The sequence below is a fragment of the Anopheles cruzii genome, chromosome 2 (genome assembly GCF_943734635.1).
Source record: "Anopheles cruzii chromosome 2, idAnoCruzAS_RS32_06, whole genome shotgun sequence".
Taxonomy (NCBI): Eukaryota; Metazoa; Arthropoda; class Insecta; order Diptera; family Culicidae; genus Anopheles; species Anopheles cruzii.
This window is the reverse complement of record NC_069144.1, coordinates 35,524,616-35,543,715: the sequence shown is the minus strand read 5'-3', so window position 1 is coordinate 35,543,715 and position 19,100 is coordinate 35,524,616. Positions and strand designations below refer to the sequence as shown.

Genomic DNA, 19,100 nt, shown 5'->3' with positions numbered 1-19,100 from the left:
TACGGCAGACTATCGCAAGGACATGTTGTTATCGAAAGTGAATTCGTCATAATACATTGTTAAAAAAACGCTACAAAACACAAAATGAACGTGTTTCAAGTGGTTCTTAACACAAAAACGTGTGAGTGGGCTCTTGGCCTAACTGAATACATTATTCAGGTGGTTTGCATGGCTGATAAAAATAACATTCTCCGACATCGGCATTACCAACGAATTATTGCAATGCTGATGGACAAGGTAATTTATACACGTAGCAATATACATTCACGGTTACAACCACATCAAACGAGGACCACGGCATGACCATTCCATTCCATTCATTCGATCAGAGTTTCACGCTGTGAGTTGTAGAGTTTTTCTGGGTTGTTAATCCTCTGATCTTCGATATTTGAGCATCCTTTTATCTGCAGAAACCTTTTATGAGCGACGACAGCCCAGAAACACTCTCGTGCTAACAATTCACCGCGCGATTCAGCTCATTCACATTTTTTTCAAAAGAATGCTTAAATTCCCACCGTCACACTCAACACACATGCTTTCTACGATCTACCGGTACGAAGACGACGACATGTCCACCCCACTCCGACCACTATCAGCCGGTTCTTTGACACTAGCTGAATGTAGTTCACAAAACGATTTATATTCCTTCGTTAGCTTCCAGTTTTGCTTATGAGCACAGATGAAATGCGCCTTGGCGGTACATCCCTGGCTCAGGCAACTAACTACCGCACCGTTATATGAGCAGAACTGACAGCGGTGCCGGCAGCAGTTCCAAATCGCGGCCTCCAGCCCTATCACTCTCGTCCCCACCATATGGACACCCGGTGCCCACACTAGACATTCTTCGTGCGTCCACACCTCGTACGTGTTATCGCCCGCCGTAACCATGCCGTAGAATATGTCTTCCAACTGCTGCCGATGGACATCTTCACTCTTTTCTTCCTTTAACACCATTACTGAGGACTTAGAAGGGACTTCAGATGGGATTGTCGCGTTGCTCGTGGCGCCGGCATTTTTTCTTTTTCTACCTTTTGACTGAAATCGAAAAGAAAAAACAGTTTTAAGTTTAGAGGTTATCATCAAAGGGTGAATGACGATTTTACATGCCGAATTTAAATTGAATTACATTTTTATGATTACAATCACACAATTTACAACGTTACGTGGGTTTTTCAATATTATTTTTTACTCTTGGAGCAAATCAGTTCAAACAAGATCTGGTAAGTTTAATTTAATCAGGTTTTGATCTTTGATGAATTGGTTTAAAAATAAATGAACGATTCACAAAATAAATAGCTCAGCCACTGATTCGCTTAGCCACTAGTTTAACATGCATTTTCTGAAATAACCACCCCGACATAACGCAGAACGTGTTAAAAAAGTGTCAATATTGAATCGACAGTATTTGGAAATAAAAGCATAGCTTCAAGAGAAACAAAACTTACGCCTCCCGACTGCTTCTGCTGCTGTTGCTGCTCGGCCACCCGCCGTTGCTTGGCTTGTTTCGATTCCAGTGTCTCGCGTGTCCGCTTAACACTGAAGAAGTCCAAGTCCACTTCACTTTGTTTATACTCATTCGAGTCCGTGCTAATAATGTACGGTCCAAACAGATCACCCAGCCGAAACTTGTGCGGTCCTGTTTTGCAGAACACGCACATCCAGCTTGTGTCGGTTGTGTCTGCGTCGTACTTCGTGCTGAGGGTGCTGACGTGCAAGCCTCGAATCTTGCTGCGTTCGGAAACGTTGTGGGAAGTGGAAAACTTTTTCGCCAATTTACTCTGTGGCTTTTCGTCATCTTCGTCGTTGATAGGCGCATTAATAACTGTATGGTTGCCGTTCGCTTTGACCTGCACGTAAGGCCCCTTATGCTTGCTATACGTGATGTCTGCACTGCTCGATGGACCGGCCCAATTCGTCGCAGTAGTGACCGCCGCTGCTGATATCCGTTCGCTGCTATTCGGCGCCGCGTTCATCTTTTTGCCCGCTTTGCCCTTCGTTTTCCCGCTTGAACCGAACGCTTTTCCACATTTTCCCTTTCCTTTTGCAAGCGCCTTCAAGCCCATGATTTTCTGTGTATCCGGCTCAAGGAACGGATTCCCCTTGGCCGAATACGCATTGCCCTTCTTTTTCGGTGCCCGTTTTCGCTTCACGATCGGTGTACTTGTTTCCATGGAATTGGTGCCATTGGCACGTTTTTGTGCCGGCGTCAGCGGTTTCCTTCCGCTGCCAGCAGCAGAAGTTGCACTAGTTTCGGGTGTGACGGTTTTGCTGCTTTCTACACTTTCCGTTTTCTTCCCCTGCTGCTGCTCTCCTTCGCTTGTGATGGAATCGCACGACAACTGCTTCAACACATCACCATCTGTTACTGCACAAGATTTTTTATCTTCAGAACGGGAACAATGATCGGCGGTATCGTCAATGGAACGGCAGCCATTGTTGCCACTGACTCCGCTTCGCATGTTTCCCTCGATAGATTTGGTCGATAGATCAGCCTTTTCTTCCTCGATGCCAGCAAACATTTGTTCCAATTTATTTTCAACCTGCACGGAAAACATGTCACATTCAAACTGATTTTAAAATGGCAACTAACATTGCATTTCAATATGATAAAGCATAAAACTAAAGCGCTAAAAAACACAAAATAATGACTCTGAATAATGTTGGAATATACTGTTTGATAACGTAAATAAATCTTCAATTAAATTATTCAAATTTAGGTATTTCATACAAAAAGGATAAGTCAATAGAATGCATTGCAGGTGTGGAAATGTAGACTTCTTACCTCCTCGTAGCTGCTTTCGGAAGCATTGTCTTTTTCATTCAATTTACCCTTCGATTGGTGCACAGTTGCCGAGGTTTTGTGCTGTGCCACGGGTCCATTACAATTAGTTTCGCCTGTATCATGTTCGGTGCCGTTTCCTATGAACGATGCTTCTCCATGCGCAGTGGATGCCGTGCTAATCATGCTCACATTTGCCGCTACGCATGATACCATTGCCGCAATTTTACCGATGGTTTCATTACAATCCTCCGGCTCATTCTTACGCACGGATTCGATGGCGGCGGCCACTGTAGCAGCGGCCACTGACAGACCACTTGCCGAAAGAGGGAACTTAGTACAGGAGTTGGCAAGGGCCGCCGGAGGTACTAACATCGTTTGGGGCGATGCAACCCTGATCACGGGACTGATGCCGACGGTACTAACGCTGCTGCTACTGAGAGTGCTATTGCTTTGGATGAGGTTTTGTGGCGCTTCGACGAGACCCGTCTGCACGGCGGGAAGGTGATGATCACGGCTCGCGTGAATGCTGTTCAATCGACTGCTTTCCGGCAAATCAGTGACTGCAGGATGACTGTTTGTGACGCCCGGTAAGCACTTACTCAGAGCATTTATACCTTCGATTGCAAAGGCGGTGATGTCACTGCGTCCCGCAATGTTTGAACGTAGCGGTTCGAGAATGCCATCCATAGCTTTGGGTTCGGGACCGAAGAATGGCTGTCCCTCCTCGTGGTCGCTGGCCCCGACGTTCGTTGGATTCATTTTGCTCGTTCGCTCTGGTTTCCGCCTTCGCCTTGATTTGCTGCAACCACTTGAGGAATCGACTGAATCCTCGTTCGATGTGATGCTATTGTTTGTTGGAGAAGCAGCCGGATTGCAGTTGGATGCAAGTGATGTTACAGCGACTCCATTGTTCGATGCTTCCGTCGATTCTGCCGAAGTCGATTGTTTTATTTCAGCGTTCAATCTCAGTGGCATGGGCGTATTATTGCAGTTAAGCGTCGGAAAAGTATTATTAACGCAGTCCAGCCCTAACTTTGCTTCTAACGTCGATGACCCGTGCAACAAGTTTGACGCGGGACTGCGACTCCTGTCGGGGCTGTAGCTGGATTGAACTGATGTCCGTTGTGGTGATGCTAGATGGCACATAAGAAAATAATAGCTGAATTGCTCAAATCTTTTTCAGTCAAGTTAAACATACTTCGTTTCGGCGAAACCGGCAACGAATTGCTATTTTGTATAGCGTGCATGATGAAATCTTTCACCAAATCAGATGAATCCGCCGAAGTTAGATGGGAAAACTACGAAAGCAAACGATAAAAATACGCATTAATGTCTGGAAGGGAACCTCTAGTTCTACCCAGCAACTTACACAATCGCGACCGTTTTTACTTTCCATTTCACTGTTTATCTGTTTCGCATCTTTTATAAGCAAACCACCCGTCATGAAAGAAGCAATATCACTACCAACGCGACATCCAAGCACTGGCGGAACCCCGAATCCGTTTCCTCCTCCACTGGTAGACCCGGTGTGCGATCCATCATTGGTGGCGTTGCTGAAGTTCGTTGTCGTATTTCCACCCTCTTGTGAACCATACGTTCCTTGTATACAATCCTTGAGCGCAGCGGCAACTGCGGCAGCTGCACTGGTCGAAGTAGCAGTCGTTGTGGTGCACGTGTTAGCAGTCGATTGTATAACACTTGCAGTCGCAGACGGGACAAGATTCGTTTCTGCAGTGGTCGTTGTGATACGTGTAAGATTGCTCCTAAAACGGCAAACGAACGGTGAATACGAAACCGAACAGTGTTCAAGGAAAGGCATGACTTATTACGTGTGATCCGCAGCCGTCGTGTGGACAATGGCAGGAATGTTCGATGGCAGTGTGACGGAAGATGACGACTGAGGCGGGAGGGTTTGTGATGCGCCAGAAACGTTGTGCGGATGATTTGCCTTAGGTGATGGCGTGCTGCGGGCGACGGACGAAAGCGAAAGGTCTACCGATCCCAGCGGTATACCGACACTAGTACGGCCGTATCCTTGTAGTAAAGGATTATTTTCAATACTCTGTGAAAAAAGATATTTAAATTGATTTTCGGAGAGCATAATAAAAAAAAATAAGTGCATACATTCATTAGATTCCCGGTCATCAGATTGTACACTTTATCCTGGTGTGTTGGTGGTGTGTGCCATGTTAAGGGTGATCGAGCCATTGAGCGTTCGCTGGACATGTGCGCTAGTTGCGGTTGCCTCGGCACATAGGATGGTACCTAAAACGCATAATCGTATCAAGATCCAGTTCCTCGACTGCGATCTTTGCTCTCGTTACCTGTAAAGGATTCCACGTCGTACTCGGCTGTCCAAGCCGGCCATGAGGAGGATTGTGGCCGGACATTGTTTAGCGTTTTAAATGCTTGCTTATTGATCTGTTGGTGGCGAACATCGAAGCGCCTTCGGAGCACAAGTTGCTTTGACGAACGCTTCGAAATGCGGCACTGCAACGAAGGATGTTTTCCAATCCAAAAACATCTTAATACATTTTACAGGCCACAAACAATAGGTGATTCAGAACGAATTCACTATATTCCAGACGAGGCATCCACGGCCAACTACGAGCATGGTAGAGGTGGAAGTAAACCACTAAGCTAAACCTATACAGCTTTTTCACATAAACAACACAATTAATCCTTGAGACACAAGAAAATCACTTCACTTTTCCCTACCTTCACTACACGGCAGTGCAACATAAACAAAAGTACGGGCAGCTATTTAATACTGTGCAGAGATCACTGAAGATGCTGATAGTGGTTGCTCCTGTTGCCCCGCGCAGACCCTTGCTACAATTGGTTTTGCACACACTTCGCCAACAAGGACATGCCCGGAGGTGATCGTGCTAATTTCTTTACGACACATACTATTCATTCGTTGGCGGTTTGCGCTCCGTTTCCGATGTACCCAATGCACAAATTACAGCGAACGGCAGCAAAAAGAAAGCAGTATGTAAAAATCGATCTGCCTAGCTTATGTTGCTATCTTCGATAGGGGTGCTGCAACTCCGTTCGATGGCGCTGCTTCATGGAGATACACGCATATACACAGGCACGCACGCACCTTTTATCGAGCTGCCTTCGCTTTGCTAGGCCGTTTTGGGGGCTTATGCTATCCGGTGGGCGCTTTGGCAGTGATCACTGATTGCGGGCGTGTTGTATTTGCGGTGCCGGTCCTTGTTAATTCGTTTTCCGCTCTTTAACAGACGAAATGCGTTCGCTTTCTTTTCGTTGCGCTGTCTATCTTCTTGATTGCTACTTGCTTTTCGTTGCTCGTTGTTCTTGTTTCATACACACACACACACACACTATTGCACTCATCGGCGGCTTATTTCGCGGCAGGTTGACAGCTCCTTGACAGCGGCTGCGATTGGTCAAAATTCTGTTCCCGGTTCTGTTCATCCCGGTGAAAAGTGTACATTGTACCAATGTGAGTCATGGGGCGGCTATAATGTATGAACAGTAACAAACAGCGAATAGCTGGTTAATATAAGTTTACTTAATGAAAACAATTTTTTACTTAAACATAGTGTGGGATTGGATAAGTAGTTTTGGAGCAAATGCGGTAGAAGGTAGAGGATGTGGCAATAGTAAGGTTGGCAAAGCTTTGAAGTCTTTAACTACTATATTAGGATATTTTAATACTTTACTTTATTCAGGATGTTTTACCAGAGTTTCTGCAAAGCTTTATCTTTGCAATGTTTTATTGTATTCAACACTAAGCCGTGCAATTCATCCGTTAGCTCGTCGAGTGGCTTACTAGCGGTTACTTCTTTCCAATATTCCTCATCTTTCAACAGTTGATACATTTTCATCACTTTGTTCTGAAACTCAGCCACCTCGTAACGCTCGTCGCCGAAACCACCACGTTTTGCGAGCGTTTCTGCATCCACCGTTAATAGAACAACTAAATCCGGCTTCAACAGTCCAGCTTCCGGTGCTTTACACCATTCGATGTCCAAACCTTTTGCGGCACTAAAAGCAACCCCCGAAAAAGAGTACCGGTCAATGAGAAGGCTTATGCCACTGTTCAAATGCTTCTCCATCTCCTTCATCTTTTCCCAGCGGTTTAGTGTAAACATCAGGTGGATCCCTTCATCAGTAAAGTCGTCTTTGCGCATTAGATAGCCGTTTATCAGTTGGCCACATTGTGTCGAGCGATCCGGAAAGTTCATGAACATTGCTTCGAGTCCCGCACCTTTGAGCTTATCGACTGTAAACAAAATGATCATGGAACAAATCTTAAAGGTGCTTCATTTTCGCCACAGTATTCATACTCACCCAACCGTTTACATTGAGTAGTCTTTCCAGTACGATCGCAGCCTTCGAAAACGATCAATGCGCCGCGTTTGAGGGCTGGCTGGGGCATCGTGTTAAAAGTTCGCCTAATACGCGTGTTCTGGCGCAAAATTTGAAGCAAAACATTGCAAATCAACTTTCGGGTCATGACACCTAAACGTCGACCGGCGGCGCTAAATGATGGTTGGCTGAAATTAGCACTTTTAGTGTCACACGCTGTGCCCATTATTACTAAGAAGAAAAATGTTGTGTTTTATAAAAATATTCATGATTTCTCCAAACATTCAAAGCAGAATAGAATTAGAATAACATTAGAAGCAAAGCTTTAAATGAAGAACGTTTCAGAACATGGTATGTGTGTACATTTTTCATAGGGGAAAATGACGTTTTGGGTTGTGTTTTTTGTTGTTGAAAAAGGTTCTGTTTCCGACGGACTGAACAATAGTTTGCTTACATTTAACACAGAATTGAATTGTTAGAAACAAAATGAGTGCCAAAAAGTATTTGAAAATGCCGCAGCAGCAACCTACGCAGCCGGCAGCTAAAACGGAGAAAGAGGAGCAGCTTTGGAATGCACTGAAAAGACACATAATGCGAGAACGTGAGCGTAAGAAACAAGGTAAAACTACTTAAAAGCATTGTCTGGACTACTTAAACGCATTGATCGACGACAGGCTCAGCTTCAGGACTCACGCTGAGCAGGCCTCCGGCAAGGCAATGAGGGCGCTTGACGCTCTGTCTGGCATGATGCGCAGAACTGGGGGCCTCAGCAGCACCAAAAAACGATTGCTTGCGAGTGTCGTCACCTCGGTACGGCGTTCCGCGGGCCCTGCCTGGGTGAAGGCACTGTCGTCGAAGCGGAATCTGGGGATTCTCAATCGAGTCCACCGGATGGCCGCGATACGGGTCGCACTTCCGCACTGTATCCCTGGCGGCCGTGAGCGTGGTTGCTGGAATGATCCCCGTGGGGATCCTTAGTGAGGAAGACAGGGAGTCCTACGAGAGTCGAGCCCCGGGCATTCGCGCCGAGGCAAGACGGCGGTCGATAGAGCGCTGGCAACGGGAATGGGAGAACGACGTGCACAGACGATGGACGTGCCGTCTAATCCCGGACATCCGATGCTGGCTGCACCGGAAGGCTGCACCGGTATAAACCCCTCCCTAACTCAGTTCTTGACTGGGCATGGGTACTTCCGGGAGTATCTCCACCGGATAGGGAGAGCTCTGTCGCCGTACTGTCCGAACTGCGAGGGCATCGTGGAGTCGCCGGAGCACGTTCTGTTTGCGTGCCCTCGGTTTGACGACGCTCGGGAGCAAATGCAGCGTAGGATCGGAGATGGACTCACGGTGGAGAACATGGTCCATCGCATGTGCGCGAATAAGGATGCGTTCGACGGAGTGAGCGCGTGCGTTGCAGCCATTACAGCAAAACTGCTCGGTGATTGGCGACGAGAGCAACAGCAGCCGGCGGCGCAGACGTTAGCGGCATCCACCGCACCTGCCGACCGGGAGTTAGGGCAAACAGCACAAGAGTGCTCCTTTTTTGTTAAAATGGCAGACGAGGACTAGCCCTAGTCCCCCCTTCCGAAGTAAAACCGGTGACGGTAGTTCCGGAAGAGGTAGGATGGAGAACCAAGTGAGGGGTTTAGTGGGTAGGACCTCGGCACCGAGGGCGAGTCCCACACTCCGTGCGTAAATGCAGTACCCTACTTGTAAAATAAAAAAAAAAACGCATTGTCTGGAGAAGCGATTTGTGATTTTATGTTTATTTTTCACCCAAATACGGTACTGAAACTCGGTCGATATAGAACTACAAGCGGAAGTAGAAGAGGAACGTCTCCGAAGAGAGCGCGAGGAACGCGAAAAACAGGATGTGATGACGTTGGGGGAAACAAAAGAACAAATTCTAATTCTGGAGAAGAATCTTGAAAACTTGCGTAATGAAAAGCAGCAGCTTTTCCTTCAACTGAAGAAAGTATTGAATGAAGATGACAACAGGAAACGCCAAATGAAGGAGTAAGTATTTTCGGATCTTAGGTATCCTCCGCGTAAGAAAGTTGACCGGTTTCATCTACGTTTTCGCTTTTCACAGGGAAATGATGGCAATACAAAACAATCCGCAACAAATATTCTTACCCCAACGATCCATCGGTCTGCCTCATCAGCAACATTTGATACACAAAGTGAGTGTTTCTTTTACCGTCGTGGCTTTAGCCATATTTCAACAATCCGGTTCATGTCGCGATCCTTTTAGGGCAATCCCCAGGTAAATGTGGCGAAACGCACGCACAGCCCTTCATCACCTCAGCATCTGCAGGGCTATTACAAGCAGCCAAATCCCAACAATCAACCCTATCCTTCGCCGCAAAGTAAGTACAGGAATCGAAAAGTTGTCTTTCAAGGAATTTTACACCGGCCAGCGGAATACTGTGCACCTTGGCAGCATTCTGGATTCGCATAGCTTGCTGAAAGGAATCGTATCAGTATCACTCGTCGCCAGAATTCGATACTGAAATCCAAATCTTAATCAATTATTGTATTCGTTTTGCCATTTCATAACTTATCTCAACAGTTTTCGTTTCTAGCTACCTTCATTTCCAAACGGCGTCCCCTCTATATCCCCGGATGGCTCGCTACAAGGCGGTTTTACAATGTATAGTTTTGTGTTTTAAGCGTTTTACGATTCACTTTACAAACGAAACTACCGTTATTAGGTTTGCTTTTTATAGTTTGCACCATTAATTTTCTACATCATGAGTCTGTGCGCGCAGTTTTGCGATATAACTATTCAGGCGTTTGCTCAAATGCGTTTTACTCAACGTTTTACTCAGTTTTCATTTCTAATCGTTTCCTTTTTTTCTCTTTCTCTCTCCTATCGTTTTTTCTTTGTTTTCCATTCTTTTACGGACACCTACCCGTACCTATTTATCGAATAATTTAAAATATTTAAATGATAACAGAGATCGAGGAAGGTAGACGGGGCGGTGAAGTGGCCCGTGCCGTTTTATGGAACAGTGAGTTGAATTCAATTTATTACCCTGATACCTTTTGTAAATTTTATTTCATGTTTTATTTATATTTACTTTGATATTGTTAGTCAATGCACCGTGAGTGGGATTTGAAACATACATACATGTACATTAACATTCAAAGTACATGGATACAATTGTTCAAAAGTTTGGTTTTGTGCAAGCAAAACCGATATTATTAGCTTTTGGTTATTATTTTGTCCACAGTACAACTTATTTATTTCTACACTAAATTATAGCTTTGAATTGCATCCATTTCGTTTTGACCAAAATTCGTTCTCCGATAAGGAGAGCGCTTGTAAAAATTTTCTTAAAACTTAAAAAAAGTACAATTTTAGTTCTCTTATTCCTCAAATTCTTCAAATTTTCTTGCTATTATTTAGTTTTATTTGTGTGCAGGTACTAATTGTGCTTATGTGCGTGAGACGAATAACCTTTCTTACCATTGGTTCATGCTTCAGGCTTTCATACTTGTTTCGCATTTCTTATGATTTGATTGGTACTTTTCTTACTAGTCGGCTCGGTTGCTTGTAATTACTAATTGAAAAGTATCATCGAATGTTCCGGCGACTGGAACCGACTAGCTAGATTCATTTCCATTTTCCTTTTGTGTTTCCGTAACCTTCTGCACGAGCAAAATACAAGCCGCACTCGCGTCTAACATATCCCGTATCCGTCCTGTGCTTTTTCCTTGATTTATTTTATAAGCCAGAGTAGTTAACATCGTTGGGTACAAATATTTATTAAAAGACGATGGTTTATGCATTCTCCATTTCACCAAGAACACGGTAATCAAAAAGGAATATTTGCCTTTCGTTACTTTTCTTCTAATAACATATAATAAGCCATTGTTGCTCAGTATGTTGTATAAATTGCTGTACCTGTGAATCTTAGGATTGATCTCAAACGTCTCCTGTTTTCTTCCTTTTTGTTTTCGGCAGTTGCAGTCGTTGTGCTCCCCAGGTTGGCAAACCCAAACGTTCCTTCTATTGCGGAATAATGCCAATCAGAGCGATTTCATGTGAATTACTTGGATAATTTGTTTCACCTTTATCATAATACATCAATCGGTCTGTTGAGAGCTTCCCGATTCGATACCAGTACTATAGTTGTAATATTTATTTTATTTTGCGAAGTCTTGGATCTTCATACGATTTGTGCAATAATTTAATGATCCTCACGAATATTTAAAATTCTACAAAGGTTTGAGTAAAACAGCTTTTTTTTATTATTAAATAAATAAATGAGCGTTAGTAATGGTAATATGAATATAAGATGAAGTAAATAGCAAATGTTGCAAAACTCAGACCTAGAATGTCGAGGATGTTTAAGTTTGATATTTCTGTTGTTTCGCAACAAATTCGTAAACCAATTGTTCATACAGTTCAACGATAGTACATATTTTGGTTAAATTTTAGTATCATTATATGAAATCTCTACTAAAAACACCCGAGATCAAATAAAACACTTGCACATTGTGACTAATCTTAATGGTGTGGTATTCTTTGCCGGTACTGGTCACTGCCACCGTAAAAAGAGCCAACAGATGGCCTTTCGCACAACTAATCATATCAACACCACGTTAATATAAAAATGTACATGTGACTATATCAATCGCAATGCGATTTAATCAACTCTAGTTTCAAATATTAAGCAACGCAAATCTTACTCGCACTAGTCTGAAACGAGTAACGTTTCACCACGTTTTTCCGAACATTCCCACAAGACGGAATTTTTGTAAAAATCCTAACACATTCTTATCTATAGTTTCTTAGGAAGTTTTAATCGACGCTTAATAATAATGGCTGTTTTTTTTGTTTTGTTTGTTGTCTAATTTAACAATGATCGTGTGTAAAATACTAGTGTGCAATAGTCCAAACAATCGTTTATAAGTACGGCATGGTCCGTATAGCCATACAGAAAAGATGCAATTTGGTATACTACTTAAACATGCGCTTTACTATGAATGTGTGAGTGAATGTTTTGTTATTTTTAAAGTAACGATAGTTCAAACGAACATATAGAACGTTAGAGGAAATAAAACAACTACCAACTCGCTGCTGCTCACGCTGTTCGAATAAAATTGTTTCCTAACTCTGCTTTCCAGAATCGCAATACTGTCCCCCAGTTGGATTTTATCCGGCAACACCGCCGTCCAATCCGCAAGATGGTCGACAACCGCAGCAGATTCTTTATCCGTATCAGAACAATTTAACGCTACCAATGCGTCAATTCCCAATGGACATGCCAGCGCAACAAGAGCCCGGTCCAGCACCGGTGCAATCATCCAAACCCGATCCACAAGTAGTGAGTGGGAAGCCGGGTCTTCCGCAATCGGCACAGGCCAATATATACCACATCAACATGGACCAGGCTGTGGTGGCCGCAGCCGCCATGCATGGTCAACCACCGTCAGTTCAGGGGCAACCACTGAAAACTATCACCATCGAAAAGATTGCTCCTGAACGGATTGTTCCGTACCACATAGAGCTAGCGAAACATGATGAACGCAAGGATTTGCGTCCGTCGCAAGCACCTCAGCCTGGCACGCAATCTGGTCCCGCAGGATCACACCTACCGGAAGGTATCGTGTATGCTCCTGGTCTACGTCCAGGTGCAATTCAAATGCACACCATTGCTACAAATCAGCAAGTAAGCGCCATTGACTTATCCAAGTATAGCTGAAAGAGTATTAGTTAACGCTTGAATATACTTACGATTAACAATCTCTATGGCGCTTTGGCATAATCAATCCTATCGTTTGCTGCTATGTTCTATATTTTAATACTTTCGTTTTATTCTAACCCGCCTTTTGTATTTTAATTCTTAATTTTTGCTTTTACTATTTTCGCTTGCCTTCGTTCATATTTAATATCGCATATTTCTTTTAAGTCTCACTTTTGTTTTGGCTTATATTCATCACGTCGCATATGAACAATGAGAGGCTGTGTCTTGAAATAGTAATGCTTAGTTTTAATTAGCGGTTTCAAGCACAAGACGCGAACTTTAGTAATTGACAATTGCCTGTAGAAGAACATGCACCAACATTTCTTCAGGAAGGTAACATTATTTGGTAGAAATTTCGTTTGATCCGGTTTGATTACGAATCGGTTGATACACACATGGTTTGAGTACACGAAATAAAAAAGTAATCTCTGTAACAACTTACACTGCACAGCACATGCACATCACTTCGGATCATTTTATTTTATGTTTTATGGGCAACTTGTTTAAATCATCGCAAGCATAACGAGTATAGCGGAATGCACCATTTATTCACGTAACCTTTGAAAACAATTGCCAAAAGCAACGACAAGTTATTTTTCTATTGCGACGTTTAGCTCCCGAAGGGTGGAAGCATTACACAAGGTTACCCGCCGGTCAGGCCGCCACCAATCAGCAATCCTCAGCAGCAGCCGTCTTCTCAGATGCACTACAATCGACAACGCTACTAGTGGTCCACTACGCTACTCTGTGGACATTTGCGCAACGTCTGCTGGCGGTGGTCGAAGCAGCAGCAAACTGGTCACGTTCTCTGCGAACCTTGTCGGCCGTAGGCTAAGTAAACATGTTTATTTTAATGAAAAGAAATAAATAAATGTTTTGCAGTATGTGTGCTGCAGACTAACAGAATCTGCATTCAGAAAGATTTGTTCATTGAAGTTGTCATTGTTTTATTGTGATTGGAGGAAATTTATTGCAAATTATGTTGGAGTGAACGCATTTGCTTGTTTGTTTTGTTCATTTATTAAGCCAAACTTTTCACAAATAAATAAGTCCGTCGAGGAGAAGAAAAACTACAAAATACATGACACTGCCCTAAATAAATGCATGTGCTTTTTGCCTTTTCGAAATGCCTATATCGAAACGCCAACATGATTGACGATTGTTTTTGATTATTAACATTGTATTGTATTGCCCATTGTTTAAATCACTTGGTGTGGAGCACCGATAACTTTCTAGCAAGTCTTGTCCAGTACTCACGTTGCTGGAGTTTGCATTGGGAGTTTGTTCTTTTGGGTGGTTGTTTAGATTTGTTCCAAGCAGCGAAGGAAAGGAAAATTCTCTCCGTTTAACAGTTTCTTATCCTTATCCATCGTTTGTCCGCTACTTGGCGCCTTGTACAGCACGCCTTTTATTACTCATCAGGTATGGCAAAACACAACACCAATTGTGTTTTGCTGTAATAGATAAGGATGAATCGTGAGTCGTGAACCAATGGCTTGTTGCAGATTCCCTGCAATTGTCCTATCGATAAGTGTAACTTTACTGTTATTGTTATTCAGTGCAATATGGTAGATTAGATCGTACATTTCTTTGAAAACATTGCTTAAATTTTTCATTTTCTTCGTTTGTTAATTTATTAATTGTTCAATTGTTTACAACAACGTTTTGTATCAAAGATCTAAAGTAAATGTTAATAGCAAACATACCTTGAAATCTCTTGTGTACGACTGCCTTGCCAATTTTTCCGGTAATTATCGCCATCATGTTAGGGCATTGCTTAAATTCCCCGTGAAATACTGTTACTAAGTTACTATGTAGACGCTAATATCTCTTTCTAGCTTTAACGAGGCTAATACAAAGTTTATTTTGCAATTACAAGATTTTGTGACTCTATGTCCAGACGACTTACTAGGAAAAAGTAAGATTTGTAGAAAATATAACAGCGTGTAATCCATTAGGTTTGCCTTTTTTCTAAGGAAGATGGAAAAGGTAGTTGCTGTCATTGTTCCTTCAAGTGCAGAAAACGGGATGGGCGTTAATACTTTATATCTACTCGTTGGCATCAGGCGTTCACTGGGTCATCAATAAAACCTACTTGGTATGCCATATATTTTGGGTATCGTTACCATTTTGTTTAAGTAAATAAATGCGCACGAATTGATTGTAGGTTTTCTAACAGCTTTTGTAATGCTCGCGCTATCGTGATTTTGTTTGTTGAGATTAAATGCAACTGTTTAGCATCCTCACGAGTTTCGTGAGAACCAGACTGATAACCTATGGTAAATTCTACGGGTTTTCGATAAAAAAACTCCTTATAGCTACTCAAACTCGTGTTACTTTCTATATCTTCTAAATGACCGCGGATCATTGAGGATAAAATTGATACACCATTTTTAGTATTTCATCGTTCTTCAACATACTAAAAAAAGGGCATTACGATCGCGAGCTGTTCTTTGCTATGTTTGCCATATGTTTTTGGTGGCCCTATGTCGTACACTCCCAAGTTTTAATGTCAAGCCGTAAGCATCGTACATTATTCCTTTTAATCATTATAATCATTACAATGCATGCAAATCAAACCCGACTGTGGATGTGTACTATCAGCTTAGTTTCGTGTAAGTTAAAGCTAGCATTGCTTGCATAAATTTGCATTTGCTTGTGATTATACATTTTATATTTAGCCTGAATGGCTGACTTTTCATGTCGGTTGTAACGGTTTTTATTACGCTAAATGGCCTGACGCAATATGCTGGCTACATATCAGTTCTCGAAGATTAAAACGTGAAGTTGAATCAACATACCAATTCTATACATTTTAAGCGTAGCCAATGCCTAGCTATTGTAGAATTGCAGCACATTCAAAAGCTAAATAATATGTAGACAGAACTGATGTTTTGTCTCTTAAAACAAGTTCATCCTAGACTAGCCGCACAAAGGGCCGAAATATTGATTTGACCCAAAAAACCACATGTCAGTAACGTCCTTTTTTGCATCAGATAATTTTCGGTTTGAAAAAAAAAAACTATTCCTCAGACACATTCCTCCAGACATAGTCATAGCGTGAAAGAATCGAAATACGTTGACTTAATACCCTGAACGCTAAAAGTTTTTACAAGGTCACAACCAACTAAAGAAATTGTGCATAAATGTAGCAATGTCGTGGGCAGGAAAATTTGCTCGCCGTTACTTCTTCGCCGTGTGCCTATCTTCCATTGCTTCATAGCGTGCAGTACTCCACCAGACTGGGAATGGTTTTTAGCAGCTCGTCGATGTTTTTCTCGCGCAAATGGACAATCATTGCTTCGCTGGATCCGTGCAGTTGCTTCACGAAGGTTTGCATATTTTCCACAATTTCTTTCGTCATCGACTCACCGTTCAACGTAATTTGTTCAGCCAGTTTCCCGCCAACACCGGCTTCTATTAGCAGTCGATCCAAATCGGTACCTTCGTTTGTGGAACTTTGGTTGTGAAACACTGTCGTCAGAATGCTGAGCGCAATCAGGGCCTCGTTCTGCATTACTAGATGTGTTGACGCCAGCATACCGACCATGCTAGCGACGGCTCCATCAATGGCAACGAATTTCCGCAAACCCGTAACGTCCATCACTGTTTCGTTGTCTTTTCGTTGGTACGCGTGCTTGATCAGCCACGCCATAAGTCGCAACGATTCACCCAATACACCCGTAAACTCGGAAGTTTGACTCCAGTAGACCAGTTGCTTGACTAGTTTTTCATTTTGTAGCAATTCTGAGGCCAGTTTTTCTGTGAATGTAAGACAGTATGAAAAAAGAAACAAACAAGAAACAGAAGGTAATTCAAAACTCTGGATGGTAGATAAAACATGCAAAGCCCGTTGCACAAGCGACCATCACAACTCAAAGAAAATCTCTTACCTTGCCCATCTACAGTCATTCGCAATGTTCCGAGCAGCTTAAACACAACTGGCGCCTGATGTATTTCAAGCATTGGCAGGATGACGTCCACGAGTCCCGCTTCGATAACGGCTGCCTTGTTTGGCTTTGGGATGACCAAATTTTTCAACGTACTCAACAGTGCATGCTGTAGAGTCATCTGATGCTCGGTGCCATTGTTCTTAGCCAATATAGCTGCGGTGTATAGGAATAGATTGATCATACAATGCTCTTGTTTGAACTTTAAGACAAGTACTTACACAAGAGTTTGTGCATGATCTTATTTTCGACCATATTGATACAGTGGCTATCGGATCGGGCAAAGTTACCGAGGGCGAGGACACCGGTCGTCAGTAATTCCACGTCGTACGAATCGAGCCAATCTTCCATGTACTTCAACAATGGCGTCGTGTAGAGGAAATGCATCGATTTGTCTAAAACAAAACACTCAAATCAGTTTCATCCATCTCCAGTTCTCGTCCACGTTCCGTACCTCCGGTCAATATGAGCACTATCAAATCACAAGCCAACTTCATTAGCACGCGAGCTTCATCGGTATTGGCGAACGTTTTGTACTTTTCCAACAGCTGATAGATTGTTTCACACAATCCTTCCTCAGCGAGCAGCAACTTTACATCGTCGTTTTGCGCCTCGTAGTGCAGGAGGGCCAAACAGGATTCGGCAATGTCCGGGTTGGTACACTTGGCCAATAATTTCGCGATGGTGCGATTTAGAGAGACTGGAAAGCACAGGTCACTAATCTGCTCGGTGAGTATACTCAACGGAGGTAACAGGCCAAGCAACAGTTCCTCGTGCTTGTCCACATCGACCAAGCATCGGGTCAGGATGCACTCTAGCTTTTCGATCACTTTCAGTTCGATTGCTCGCTCTGCTAAGTCGTCGCTGCCCAGGAGGTAATTCGAGATCAGACCACAGCGAACACGCACGAACTGCTCTCGGTCTTCGTCGTCCGTGTCTATATCGTAGTCGAGCAGTGCGAAAATGCGCTCGTCGGCACCGAGCTCCTTTATGATGTTCCGCGCATCGTCATTCGCATAGCAAATGTTCCCCAACGCTCGGGCCAGCTGCGTACATAGCTCAAGAGCGACGACGTCCGCCGAGTTTTCCTTGGAGCTTGGAACGCACAGCAAATCCGTTAGCCGTCGAATTACGTCTTGGTGGGAAAACTTTGCACGTTGATTGTCAGTTTTGGCCACTTCTGCAATGCACCGGGCGACCTGAATGTGCACCTTGCTGTCCTCTACCCGTAGCAGTTCCAGAAGATCGTTTTTGATGTCGTACTTATCACAAAGATTCGTTTCAGCGTCTGAAATCTTTTTCAGAAGCGGCAGAGCCCGTTCCGGACATCGTTCCAGGGTTGCATTCTTAATTCCGGCAATGATATCGTCCATTTCCGCTGCTGTTAAGAAAATGAGATAGTAATTGTATTAATGCGAGTTTTCCGAAAAACCATTGTTTATGCACGATTAACGCTCTTATGTTGTTACTTTTGGGGGCGAATAACGCTACAAAGTAAAATTTACATTTATATCCTCGTTTCAATCAGAAACAGCATCTGTCTAGACGTGTGCTGGGCCATGTGTTGGGATAGTCTATTTAGAACCCTGAATGTTCTCTGGATGCTTCACCATTCGTAATCAAACTTAATTATAAACATTGAGGTCTCAGAGAGCTTCTGTTCCTAGGGAAGCAGCAGGCCGTAGCACTAGCATCAAAGAAATATGCAAATGAAGCACTGAGGCGAAGAACGCTAATGTAAAATCCCTTTGTGGCTCGAATGTATCACACAGTTTTTTATCGATCCACGAAGTAATGTGTTGTTGCTGTCCCTCTGCATTGGCGTTTGGCGTTACCTTCTATCATTTTAGTTGGAGTTTTCGGTGTCTGTCGATATGCGCACAAACTTCCCTCCCTACTTCATTTAGACTGTTGAGCAGTTGGTCCTGATGCAATGATATTTACGGAAGAAGATAAACAACTGAACAACTGAACAACTGTATGCACTTTTGCACTTTTCGACCGCTTTTGCTACAACAAGCTTGAGGTAGAATTAAAGCACTCTTCAGACAGCGAGCTGAAAGTTCGGATCAACCAAATTTGTGACCGACGCTTCACACCGCCGTCGACGAAGTTGGAACGGTCATTTCGCCGCTGTCGTTCGGGGGATTTTGTATCACAAGCATGCAAAATAATTTTAATTTAATTATTACTTGTAATTCAAACACAAATTAATCATAAAACTGTTTTAATTCTCGCTTAAAAACTCAATGTCTTGAACTTGCGAATATA

General features: G+C 43.2%; 4 protein-coding genes across 4 annotated transcripts; 1 reads left to right on the top strand and 3 right to left on the bottom strand.

Annotated features, from left to right (window-relative positions):
• Positions 1–543: 543 nt before the first annotated feature.
• Positions 544–5,210, bottom strand: LOC128278959 (uncharacterized protein CG5098). Its single transcript, XM_053017682.1, has 9 exons — positions 5,107–5,210; positions 4,907–5,047; positions 4,713–4,844; positions 4,612–4,679; positions 4,152–4,545; positions 3,981–4,080; positions 2,783–3,915; positions 1,446–2,540; positions 544–1,035 (listed from the first exon to the last, which is right to left on the bottom strand). Exons 1-9 carry the CDS (start codon positions 5,170–5,172, stop codon positions 547–549), a joined length of 3,618 nt encoding a protein of 1,205 aa, XP_052873642.1. The 5' UTR covers positions 5,173–5,210; the 3' UTR covers positions 544–546.
• A 1,279-nt stretch (positions 5,211–6,489) lies between these two features.
• On the bottom strand, positions 6,490–7,222 carry LOC128267795 (uncharacterized). Its single transcript, XM_053004718.1, has 2 exons — positions 7,106–7,222; positions 6,490–7,037 (listed from the first exon to the last, which is right to left on the bottom strand). Exons 1-2 carry the CDS (start codon positions 7,191–7,193, stop codon positions 6,490–6,492), a joined length of 636 nt encoding a protein of 211 aa, XP_052860678.1. The 5' UTR covers positions 7,194–7,222.
• Positions 7,223–7,563: 341 nt separating this feature from the next.
• Positions 7,564–13,703, top strand: LOC128278275 (G protein pathway suppressor 2). Its single transcript, XM_053016964.1, has 7 exons — positions 7,564–7,742; positions 8,932–9,139; positions 9,216–9,306; positions 9,378–9,492; positions 10,084–10,137; positions 12,260–12,804; positions 13,494–13,703. The coding sequence occupies exons 1-7, from the start codon at positions 7,610–7,612 to the stop codon at positions 13,605–13,607; spliced, it is 1,260 nt and encodes a 419-aa protein (XP_052872924.1). The 5' UTR covers positions 7,564–7,609; the 3' UTR covers positions 13,608–13,703.
• A 235-nt stretch (positions 13,704–13,938) lies between these two features.
• Positions 13,939–18,784, bottom strand: LOC128277487 (GTPase-GDP dissociation stimulator vimar). Its single transcript, XM_053015947.1, has 5 exons — positions 18,665–18,784; positions 17,284–18,210; positions 17,051–17,224; positions 16,773–16,985; positions 13,939–16,641 (listed from the first exon to the last, which is right to left on the bottom strand). Exons 1-5 carry the CDS (start codon positions 18,672–18,674, stop codon positions 16,097–16,099), a joined length of 1,869 nt encoding a protein of 622 aa, XP_052871907.1. The 5' UTR covers positions 18,675–18,784; the 3' UTR covers positions 13,939–16,096.
• Between the last annotated feature and the right edge of the window lie 316 nt (positions 18,785–19,100).

Bases quoted from the DNA above. Each gene is read 5' to 3' on its own strand.
- LOC128278959 (XM_053017682.1), bottom strand. From the start codon at position 5,172: ATGTCCGGCCACAATCCTCCTCATGGCCGGCTTGGACAGCCGAGTACG. The intron at 4,845-4,906 runs GTATGCACTTAT...CTTTTTTCACAG, and splicing joins TGACCGGGAATCTAATGAAT to AGTATTGAAAATAATCCTTT. The intron at 4,546-4,611 runs GTAATAAGTCAT...TTGCCGTTTTAG, and splicing joins ACGACGGCTGCGGATCACAC to GAGCAATCTTACACGTATCA.
- LOC128267795 (XM_053004718.1), bottom strand. From the start codon at position 7,193: ATGCCCCAGCCAGCCCTCAAACGCGGCGCATTGATCGTTTTCGAAGGC. The intron at 7,038-7,105 runs GTGAGTATGAAT...TTTTGTTTACAG, and splicing joins TACTCAATGTAAACGGTTGG to TCGATAAGCTCAAAGGTGCG.
- LOC128278275 (XM_053016964.1), top strand. From the start codon at position 7,610: ATGAGTGCCAAAAAGTATTTGAAAATGCCGCAGCAGCAACCTACGCAG. The intron at 10,138-12,259 runs GTGAGTTGAATT...TCTGCTTTCCAG, and splicing joins CCGTGCCGTTTTATGGAACA to AATCGCAATACTGTCCCCCA. The intron at 12,805-13,493 runs GTAAGCGCCATT...TGCGACGTTTAG, and splicing joins CCATTGCTACAAATCAGCAA to CTCCCGAAGGGTGGAAGCAT.
- LOC128277487 (XM_053015947.1), bottom strand. The intron at 17,225-17,283 runs GTACGGAACGTG...GTTTTGTTTTAG, and splicing joins AGTGCTCATATTGACCGGAG to ACAAATCGATGCATTTCCTC. The intron at 16,642-16,772 runs GTAAGAGATTTT...TTACATTCACAG, and splicing joins AATGACTGTAGATGGGCAAG to AAAAACTGGCCTCAGAATTG.